The sequence below is a fragment of the Phoxinus phoxinus genome, assembly GCF_949152265.1.
Source record: "Phoxinus phoxinus genome assembly, chromosome: 3".
NCBI lineage: Eukaryota > Metazoa > Chordata > Actinopteri > Cypriniformes > Leuciscidae > Phoxinus > Phoxinus phoxinus.
The window spans coordinates 4,419,170-4,431,336 of record NC_136878.1 but is presented as its reverse complement, the minus strand read 5'-3'; the positions used below and the strand labels follow the sequence as shown (position 1 = coordinate 4,431,336).

General features: G+C 35.0%; 1 protein-coding gene across 1 annotated transcript in view; it reads left to right on the top strand.

Moving 5' to 3' along the window:
- The first annotated feature begins 9,324 nt into the window (after nucleotides 1-9,324).
- lmx1ba (LIM homeobox transcription factor 1, beta a) overlaps nucleotides 9,325-12,167 on the top strand; it is a 62,771-nt gene continuing 59,928 nt past the window's right edge. Inside the window, exons 1-2 of the mRNA XM_079608140.1 lie at nucleotides 9,325-9,719; nucleotides 11,066-11,252. Coding sequence (XP_079464266.1) covers nucleotides 9,653-9,719; nucleotides 11,066-11,252 — 254 coding nt within the window. The 5' untranslated portion in view covers nucleotides 9,325-9,652. The remainder of the gene's footprint in view (nucleotides 9,720-11,065; nucleotides 11,253-12,167) is intronic.

Genomic DNA, 12,167 nt, shown 5'->3' with positions numbered 1-12,167 from the left:
TGTGCTTCAGCAAGAACCAATGAGGATCATTCTCGTGTTACGCAGCACGTTTGAGCTTCAGCAAGAACCAATGAGGATCATTCTCGTGTTACGCAGCACGTTTGAGCTTCAGCAAGAACCAATGAGGATCATTCTCGTGTTACGCAACACGTTTGAGCTTCAGCAAGAACCAATGAGGATCATTCTCGTGTTACGCAACACGTTTGAGCTTCTGCAAGAACCAATGAGGATCATTCTTGTGTTACGCAACACGTTTGAGCTTCTGCAAGAACCAATGAGGATCATTCTTGTGTTACGCATCACGTTTGAGCTTCAGCAAGAACCAATGAGGTTCATTCTCGTGTTACGCAACACGTTTGAGCTTCAGCAAGAACCAATGAGGATCATTCTCGTGTTACGCAGCACGTTTGAGCTTCTGCAAGAACCAATGAGGATCATTCTCGTGTTACGCAGCACGTTTGAGCTTCAGCAAGAACCAATGAGGATCATTCTCGTGTTACGCATCACGTTTGAGCTTCAGCAAGAACCAATGAGGATCATTCTCGTGTTACGCATCACGTTTGAGCTTCAGCAAGAACCAATGAGGTTCATTCTCGTGTTACGCAGCACTTTTGAGTTTCTGCAAGAACCAATGAGGTTCATTCTCGTGTTACGCAACACGTTTGAGTTTCTGCAAGAACCAATGAGGATCATTCTCGTGTTACGCATCACGTTTGAGTTTCTGCAAGAACCAATGAGGTTCATTCTCGTGCTACGCAACACGTTTGAGCTTCTGCAAGAACCAATGAGGTTCATTCTCGTGTTACGCAACACGTTGGAGCTTCAGCAAGAACCAATGAGGATCATTCTCGTGTTACGCAACACGTTTGAGCTTCTGCAAGAACCAATGAGGATCATTCTCGTGTTACGCAGCACGTTTGAGCTTCAGCAAGAACCAATGAGGATCATTCTCGTGTTACGCAACACGTTGGAGCTTCAGCAAGAACCAATGAGGATCATTCTCGTGTTACGCAGCACGTTTGAGCTTCAGCAAGAACCAATGAGGATCATTCTCGTGTTACGCATCACGTTGGAGCTTCAGCAAGAACCAATGAGGTTCATTCTCGTGTTACGCAACACGTTTGAGCTTCAGCAAGAACCAATGAGGATCATTCTCGTGTTACGCAACACGTTGGAGCTTCAGCAAGAACCAATGAGGATCATTCTCGTGTTACGCAACACGTTGGAGCTTCAGCAAGAACCAATGAGGATCATTCTCGTGTTACGCAACACGTTTGAGCTTCTGCAAGAACCAATGAGGTTCATTCTCGTGTTACGCAGCACGTTTGAGCTTCTGCAAGAACCAATGAGGTTCATTCTCGTGTTACGCATCACGCTTCAGTAAGGGTTGTTCTCGTGCGTCAAGCAGGTTTCGGTTGAGTTCATGTTCGCTGATTAATGTTTTAATGGGAATAAAAGCCTAAATTCAAGTCATATAAAGCGATCGAGTCTCTTCAGTTAATTTGGACTAATTTCATTTGGATTGGTTTCAAGATCTCTTTATTAACTTTTTGAAGCGTCAAAGTCAAATTATCCGTTGATAATTCATCTGCAGAACACAAATTAAGATATTTTTGATGAAATCTGAGAGCTTTCTTTCCCTCCGGTGACAGTTACGCAACTACCACAGTTGCGTAACTGTCACTGGAAAAACAGAAAGCTCTCAGATTTCATTAAAAATATCTTCATTTGTTTTCTGTAGATGAACAAAAGTCTGACGGATTTGGAACGACTTAAGGGTGAGTAATTAATGACTGAGTTTGTATTATTTTGGGTGAACTATCCCTTTAGGAGCGAAAAGAATAGACTGTTGTCTTGTGACATTTGCCATAATCTCAGCATTGTTGACTCCGTTAACTAATGTATTGCCTCTGAACACTTCTGATGTAGTTCTGCCGTCATGGAAAGAAAGTTGGGCTTCCTACCAGACGTTTACAGCGCACCTCAAAGACCTCCCAGTCGAAATCAGCCTCAGAAGCTCGTGTCATTTCTACTTTGATAGAGTCTTTTGAAGGTTGTTTTTCCATTAGCTTCAGAGGAACCTTTGCCACAGGACAATAAAACAAGTACATAATGAAGCCAAACCATGAAAAAAGTCATTAAAAGCAAAACCTCCCAGCAAAGAGATCTGATCAAATGTTATCTGACCTTTATTAGACTTAATAACTTTCAGGGCGACAAAAATGACAAATAGATTTTTTAAAAAGGTTACAATGATTTGAAAGATACGTTTACGCCCGGTTTCACAGACAAGGCTTAAGTCTAGTCTCAGACTAAAATGCATTTTTGACCTGTTTTAACTGAACGCAATTTATAACGCAACTTGCACTGATATATCTTAAAATATCAAAGCAAAGAATGCGATAGAAGTGCTTCAGGGTGTGAAATCTCGGAGCTCTTTGGTTGTTTGGGATAATTAAGCTCTAAGAACATCTCCAAGGCACTCGAATTATGTTGAAAAAAGTAAAAAAGCCTTTATTTTATTCATGGCTTAAACATTAAAATTGTTGACAGATACACCTACGCGTTGCGGCTTTACATGCCTTCGTCAGGGTGTGTGTAACACAAACTATGTCAGATATATATCAGTGCCATTGTTTTGTCTGAAGATCCACACCAGTAATGTTTTTTACCCCCTAAGGCACGTTTATAAAACAGGGTTCCCGCGGGGTCTTAAAAAGTCTAAAATTCTGACCTTTAAATTTAAGGCCTTAAAACGTCTTAAAAACGGCCAGATTTTCATCCGAGGTCTTAAATTTAATTTAGTCAGGTCTTAAAAAGGTTTTACCTTCGTTCATTTCCTGAAATGCTGGCCACACAAAGTTATTACAAAGTAGCAAAAAAGTATCGAGTCGTAGCCTACAAAGCGGAGCTGTAGCAGGGGTCTCCGACACGGCGCTCGCGAGCTACCAGTAGCTCGTGCCCTGATTGGCAGTAGCTACCAAAGAGGCCGTTCACATATTGCGTCTTTTGCGCGCTCAAGTTCGTTATTTCAAATTTAGGTGCGCGGCAAGCGCACTCATATTAGAAGCAATGCGGATGTTTTTTCCAGGCGGAGCGAGATAAAAAAAAAAAAAGCTAAACTTTTCAGAATTCTGCAAGCGCACCGCAGGTCGTGTGACAAGAACCAACCAATCCGCTTCACCCTTTCCGTAACAACATTGAAAGCTCAGTCAACATGAAGGATGGGGGTGCACCGTGCACTCAAACACTGCAGGTGTTTTTCTCTTCTCCGTAAATAAATAATGGCTACAGCAAGCGTTTATCAGTGGTGGAAATCATTAGCTAGCTACTGTCGTTGTGGAGAGCGCAGTGCATGGTTGCATAGCAACGACAGACGCAACGGGAAAATCGGACCAAATATTACTATTAATAATAAAAGATAAGCTAATCTGCATTGTAAATGTCAGTAATTTATATTTTTTTGACACATTAATTCTATAAAAAATTATTTAAAGGCTGAAATACGTGGTTTATCTTTTTATAAAACCTTTTTTTGTCAAAACTTTGTTTGAACTTGTACATGTTCTAGCCATAATTTTTTTATGTTATTATTTTAATGTTTATGTAAACAAAAAGGGCATATTGATGCTAATTTTATTTGTTATTTGCTGGTTAATGCGTCATGTAGGTCTTAAATTTAAATCTTTATGGTCTTAAAATGTCTTAAAAAGGTCTTAAATTTGACTTAGGCCTACTGAAACCTGCAAGAACCCTGATAAAAGCTACTTAAATGTCCTTATTTAACTAAAGCTTAATCCTCCTGGTTTAAATGAGCCCTGTCTGTGAAACCAGGCCTTAATATTTAATGCAATATGCACTGGCCTAAAAAATAATTATGAAAGTTAGACTATACTGTGATTCAATGTCAATTTTAGAACACAATGATATTATAACTTTATTGTTAAAAAAAAGTTCAAACATTGGCTATGCATGTGTACTGCTTACTGCACAGTATGCACATTTCCTAAAGTATGTGAAACAGTAAACATTATTCAAGAGCAATAAATGTCTTAAACAGTAATATTCTACCCTGTCGTCAACAGCATCATGTTTGCATGTTTAATTCAGCAAGTGCCGTCAGTTATCATTATTTTAATTTTGTGTAAAAATCTGGTAACTTTTAGTAGTCCTGTCAAAGTGCATCTGCATGTGGATTAGCATACAAACATATTTAATAACTGGGGATCACTTTTTGCAAGCGACTGTGTAGATTTTATTTTTTTAATTATCATTTTGACACGTGTCCAACTCAAATTTGTTGTCGCTGAAGAAGGTTTCGTCTGAATTAGCCGCAGATCCTGTTGCCTTACGGAACCTATTAAATGCAACCACAATAAACAGTTTAAGAGCTCGGTTTGTTTCCCCCGCTTGTTAAACGTATTTACATGCAATATTTTCCATTTGGAAGAAAACCTGTCACATAAATGGAGATTACATGAATTAGCTTTCATATTGTGAAAGTCATTTGATCCGGGCTTTGATGAGACGTGCTTCTCTTTCAGGAGGGATTTTAATGAAGCTCATGGGAGGTTTTCCTGAATTAACATTCATACCAAACATCCACAACTTAATATTCCGTGTCCACCAGTTTCCTCTGTCGGCAGATCCGATAAAAGTCACAAATGTTACACACGTGCTGTAATCTGCCTGTCGAGAACATTTGATTCTTTTAAACTTGTTTGTTTACATGTGTTTGCACCTCCAGGTTTTTAGTTGTATGGCAAGCCGTTTTAGCTTTTATTCATTTCCAGGATATGAATTATTGATATCAAGAATTCAATTGTTGATATCAAGAATTAAATTTTTTGATATCAAAAATGTAATTGTTGATATCAACAATTTAATTCTTGATATCAACAATTGAATTCTTGATATCAACAATTGAATTCTTGATATCAACAATTGCAATTGTTGATATCAAAAATGTAATTGTTCATATCAACAATTGAATTGTTGATATCTGTAATTATATTTTCACTAGTGAAATGTCACAATAGGCTGCCATTCAAAATCAATTGTTGATATCAAGAATTGATTTCTTACTAGTAAAAATGTAATTGTTGATATCAATAATTACATTGTTACTAGTAAAAATGCCAATTACTGATATCAATAATTCAATTGTCACTAGTTGAAATGTCTATTCTTGATATCAACAATTGAATTGCTACTAGTAACATTTTTCATTTTTGATATCTGAAAATGTATTTATGATATCAATAATATTTCAGATATCTAAAATGGCTTTCTTACTAGTAACAATCACATTCATGATATCAGAAATTAACATTGTCACTAGTGAAAATGGGATTATTGATATCAAAAATTAACATTGTTATAGTAGCAATTCAATTGTTGATATCAAGAATAGACATTTCAACTAGTGACAACTGAATTCTTGATAACAAAAATAAAGGTTTTTACTAGTAAGAATTGTATTTCTGATATGTGAAATTGGAATTTCTACTAGTAAGAAATCAATTCTTGATATCAACAATTGATTTTGAATGGCCGCCTATGGTGACATTTCACTAGTGAAAATACAATTACAGATATCAAGAATTAAATTCTTGATATCAAAAATTAAATTCTTGATATCTAGAATTAACATTTTAACTAGTAAAAATGTAATTGTTGATATCAAGAATTAGCATTGTTACTAGTGGAAATGTAATTCCTGATATCAAAAATGGCCATTGTTACTAGTATAAATCTAATTCCTGATATCAATAACTATAATTTTAACTAGTGAAAATGTAATTGTTGATATCAAGAATTCATATCCTGGAAATGAATAAAAGCTAAAACGGCTTGCCATATTAGTTGTGACTTTTACACTTACATTTTCTTCAGAAATCTAATGCATTGCAGTGAATGTAATGCTCTGATTGATTTACCCCCAGTTTCTCTGATAAAGTCTTAATCCCAGACTAAAATGCAAGTTTGAGCTGTTTTAACTAAAATCTACTTATTTTTTTATTATTATTAACTTCAATATCTTAAAATATGTCAGTGCCATTGTTTTGTCTCAAGATGAACACCAGTAGCGGAACATTTATAAAAACTAATGTCCTAATTGAATTAAGGACTAAGTCTGGCTTATTTTAAGCCCTGTTTGTGAAACCAGGCCTTGGAGTTTGTGGTACTGTTTTTTGTTGTTGTTGTTGTTGTTTTCTCTGCATAAAAAAACTGGTTTCTTAGCCTACCTTTTAAATTAAAACAATTATTCAGATACTTTTGTGATACCAAAATGTGCAAGTGCTGCCATATTGATAAATGGGGCTATTGCCTGAGTTTAATAAACGGCTATTATGAAGAGGATTTGCTCACAATTACTAACTTCATTCTTATCAGTGTCGCTGATATCAAATGGCACTATTTGTTTAATGACAGGCACTACTAAGTTATCCAGCCCTGCATGGTTTAAATGACTTGAATCACAAAAATAGATCCCAGGTTTTTCTTTTATTCTTTGTAAAATGCAAAGTAAGTCGATCTTTTCTTGTTGTGTAGAGGATAGAGACAGAAGGCAGAGGTTGTGATCAGGCAGATTGACGCTAGAGAGCGCAAGAACACAGTATGAACACAAGCGTTTAATGACATAGTCTATAGGCTACTTTCGAAAACTAGGAGTCAAGGCTAGTAATAAAGCAATAACATGACTATGCATTTATTTATTTCCTTTGTATTTTTGCAGTTTTATGTTTAAATGTAATTGGTTTAAATGCATTGCGTGATTGTCTGTAGAAGAAGCAAATGTCAGTTTATAATTGCTGGGGTTTATAGAGTTAAAAAAAATGCTGGGTTGTTTCAACCCAATTTTGGGTCAAATATGCATGGATAAACCCAGCCGTTGGGTTACATTTTTAAATTACATTTTTAACCCAACTTTTGGGTTTGTCCATATTTATATAATAGCCTATAGGCTAATTTCTAAATGTTTTAAGGATAAAGGATGGCAAAGGATTAGAAATTATGAATAGAGTTGGTTGGGTTTTGTGCCTGTTTAACCCCAGTATTTATGTGGCTTGAAATCCATTAATAGAAGTTAAAACAAAAGGGTGGGTGATTTCAGTGGGATATAATGTATACAATATATAAATGTCTATATGCTATAGCTAGGCCTATGTGCGTTTTTTTTTTTTTTTTTTTTATAAAGATGAATATTCGTAGAACACGGATACACACGGGCTAGGCCTAAAGTATCAATGCGCGAGATGACAACTGACAGTATTCTTTTTAGAACGTTAAGAAATTCTATGGAAAATCTCCCGCTTGACAGTCGCTGAATAATTCGAATTCTAAGAAGAAGAAAACCTCATCCTGATGTTTGTTCAGAATATTTTCCCACACTAGGCTATATTAAATTCAGCTTTAAAAACTCAAGACTGTCTGAACTTTAGTAGGCTATCTGTTCTATACAGACAGCAAAAGGCCTAAATTAGTGTTCAATATAAATATACTGCTAATTATTAATGGGTTAAAATAGTGATAGCTTAATTAAAATGAATTAAAATAATGCAGTTGGTTTACCCTTTAATTAGGCTAATGTTATTTTTATATTGTGTGAATGAAAATGAATATTATTAAATGATATAATACATAGCCTGTCAAAGCCTCGATCGTGAAGAAATATAGGCTATAAAATAATTGTATATTCTACTAATCTGTATTTGTTATTTTATGTTTTACTAATCTTTATTTATATAAAACGCAACCTTAAATACAATAACCTATAAACACATCTACATCAGGTGTGTTTGGCTATATTTAGGTGTGAGGCATTGACTAAATAAATCCCTCTTCTGATCCATAATTTTTACTTGGAAAGATAAAAACTGGAAAAAGATGGGACATGTTCAGGGGGAAGTCGTATGTATGTCCTGGAGAGAGCGTAAATCAGCCTGTCATAATTAGAAGAGAGATGAATACTAATGAGGAAAGTAATAAAGATACAAACTCCCCCTTTCTTTCCCTCTCCTCGCAGGTTTATTGCCCTGAGATGTCTGTCTGTGAAATGAATTTGCGCAGATCTGAAACACAAAAGATTCTCCTTATGAATTTTACATGGATATTATGCGGAGAGAGATTAAATCAGCTTTTATCTGGGACTTTATTAATCATGCAGATAATGTCATGAAGATAAAAGCAACTGCGCGAGAAATCAAATGATTCTGGCCGGAGATTCTGAATATATAATAATATAATATAATGCTCGATTTCACGTATAGTGAATGGGTTAAGTGAGAAATTGTTTATGACAAAAGCAATTAAATACAATATGTTAAATTTGAAGATCATGTAACGAGTTAAAGTAGGTTACCTATATTCTATTAACAATTCAAGTTATTTTTAATTATAGTCCATATTTTATATAGAAATACATTTTTGTACTTGATTTATATCCTTATAAACGTGAAATAAAATAGAATAGAAATAAAAAGTTAATGTTTTTTTAGACTTAATTTACGCCCCGATTATATGCTGTTTTTTGCTGTTTGTTATTAGGCTAAAATAAGAGGACAAAAACTGTTAAAATATTACGTTTTTATACTAAATCGTAGGCTATCATTTAAAAATGCTCGGTATTTTCAACCCATGTTCGGCCAAACCCAACCGTTGGTTTACATTAAAATGAATAATAAAAAAATGTAAACCAACGGTTGGGTTCGTCCATATTTGACCCAAACATGGATTGAAACAACCCAACCTTTTTGTGTGTTTAGCTGAGTGTTTAGCTTATTAACGGTACAATGATTAATTATAACAGCCTATTATTAATAACCTTCACCATAAATAATTACAAAGCTTTTTATTTTTGCTGTCATCGTTGATGAAATCATCACATTGAACTCTGAATGTTTTGTGGTCGCAAAAAAAAAATGCTGGGTTGTTTCAACCCAAATTTGGGTCAAATATGGACAAACCCAGCCGTTGGGTTACATTTTTTTAATTAAAAATGTTAACCCAATTAAAAATGTTAACCCAAGTAGCCTAACACCTGAAAATATACCGTTGTTTCCTTAATTTGACCTCTAAAAATACTTTAAATGGCATGTGGACCTGTTCGTATATTGTTTGTTTTTACAGTTGGCTATTCAATTATATTTTTGACTTGAATAATTCAGATATGTTCATATGCAATGCAATAGCCTATTTATTTATAAGCACATGCTAATGATGTATTGTATTCAATCTATTTGTAATTGCCCTCAGCAGCACATGATGTGTGTGTGTGTGTGTGTGTGTGTGGTGTTGTAGGCGGTTCCGCTGTGACCCAACAGCACCAATAGGCAGCATCACACGGAGTTGAGGAGAATGACGCGCGCGGACTCCTCAAGAGGAGCAGGGCTCGTGAACGCGATCAGTGAGAGAAGAGCTCGCGCCGGTCACAGCTCACGCGCGCGCGGCCACTGGATTACCGGAGGATCTGACGGTTTCATTCCGTTTCTCTCCGAACAAACAGACGTCGTTTCTCTACACGCATACAAAGAAAAAGGCAGTTTACTTTTAGTTTCTATCTCGTCCCGGTCCGCGTGCTGCAGAAGTCTGGATCTGCTGCTTCACTTCTTGTGGACTTCGCAACAGGTCCGAGATCAGCCGAGGCGAGATGCTGGACGGAATCAAGATTGAAGACCAGTTCAGGACTGGAGCAGAGTCTCTGGCACTGATGCTCGGTGAGTTTCTCACAGACACGGACACTTTACATCGAGGTGGTGTCAGAGAGACGTCTAAACTAAAGTAGCCTACATATATTGGTGACACTTTACATTAGGGGCTCATTTGTTAGCATTACGCTAACATTAACTAACTATATGACCAATGTATTTTAGCACATTCATCTTTGTTAACTTTAGGCTAATTGTTCACAGTGCATCAACTATAGCCTATAATGTAGAAATTAACATTGACTACACTGTTAAAAAAAGCTTGGTTGTTTCAACTGTCAAATATTGAAAAATCAAACCGTTGGTTTAATTATTTTAATAAAAAAATGTTCAACCCAACCTTTGATTAATTTTTTTAAATTAATTTTCCGTTCGTTTAATTTTTTGTATTACATTTTTAAAACCAATGTTCGGGTTTGTCAATATTTGACCGTTGAAACAATATTTTATAGTGTAAGATTAATAAATGCTGTATAAGTATTGTTCATGGTTAATGTTAACTAATATGTAAAGAAATTAAATCTTATTTTAAAGTGTTAACAAAATATTTTTAAATAGTAGCCTATGACACAATAGGCACATTTTTTGTGCACATTTTCACAGCGCTTTTCCATAGGCTACAATTAAAAACGATAGACATACTAGATATGTTTGCATAATTAAATTTAACTTCTATAGTAGGCATAACAATAACGAGCTGTAATAAAAAAAGAGCTTCTCAAAATAATTTAATATTACATGTTCGTCATAGAATAGGCCATGCACTATTGTAAATGGCTAATGTAAAATGTATGTATGTTTCACCTTTAATCAGCTTGTTGTTGATCATAAAAAACAACTGCTTTCATATCAATTGGAAACATGGATCATGCTGCTTATATGGATAAAGGATTTTTTTGTTGTCTTTATTTTTTGTTAAAAACAAAACAAAAAACAGTTGTATTAAATAATCGTGCAGAAAATATAACACAAATATTTAGGTTAATGTTGCAACGACAGTCTGTCAGAATTACCACAGCCTGAAGTGTTTTGTCAGATAACTTCGAAACTGGTTCTATTACATAGCCTATGTAATATTTTACATATTTAAAACATCGGTCAATTTGGTATAATAGCCTATAGGCTATTTTAATGTTTATCTTTCTTAAATATCTTACAATTCCCTAGGCTATTAGATTACATTTCCGAATCAACCGGATTACATTAGTTTAGCCCAATTAAAGTAAGCCTAGGCTACTTTTGAAAGATTTTGAACTGCGTAACAACTGCGCGATTTAGATTTTATTATGGAAACAATATTTTTTTTAGCATATGTGGCATGTGTGTGTGATGTATATATTGCTCGTGCGTTGCAGGTTCAGATTGCGCGCATCCGAGTGTGTGTGAAGGATGTCACAGACCCATCTCTGACCGCTTCCTCCTGCGCGTGAACGACTGCTCGTGGCACGAGGAGTGTGTGCAGTGCTCGGTGTGTCAGCAGCCTCTCACCATGAGCTGCTACTCCAGAGACCAGAAACTCTACTGCAAACACGACTACCAACAGTAAGAGCTCTTCATTCATCTCATGGCATCTAGAGTTTCTGTCTTCTTCTGGCGCGCGACGTTCAATATCAGTTCGCGCGCGCGCATAAAGGGAATATTTCAAAGCGATTGTTTTTGTTTTTAATCAAACATGTTTTTTTCACATGGTTTTTAAGAATAGGCTTCATAAATTATTTATGTTTCGATATTATCAATGTAATTGTTTTAACAAATAACGGCAATAAGAACAAGATAACCTACTTATTGTTGTTGTTATTATTAAATTATTGTTATTATTAGGGCCTATTATATCTGTGCGGATATTGTAAAAACAAATAGGCTACTTAGGCTATATCATAAAATCTAGATTAATAGGCTAATTGAATGTTTAAGCACAGTAAAGAAATATCCATCGAACTAAACGTGAGAATTTGGCCACGATAATTATAATAAAATGAACTCGAATAAATGAGTAATATGCATAATCATAATCTTGTTCTTATTGCCGTTGATGTGTCCACTCATAAATCACAGATCTTGTCGTACAGTGAATGGTCATTGTGCTTGTCAACCGACTTTTTGTCCAATTCCTCTTAAAATAGTCTATACCTTTTCTATGTCTTCATGGGTTTATTTAATGTGATTTAATAATTAAAGTTTTAACCATTGAGGCCTAGCCTATATATTTTTGCTTCTGAATGATATGTAGCTTATAATAATTTTTAATCGCCTAAACGTTTAGTGTCTTTTATATTATTTTTTAAGAGTGTTAAATACATTTTCTAGATAGATAGATAGATAGATTCACTCTAGATAAAGTTTACACAGAGATAGTTGTAACACAATTGAAGAATTATATATTTGTGTCTTTCACTCATTATGCTAAATTACACACTTTAAATTTTATAGCATAAACGTTATATTTACGCTCCAGTC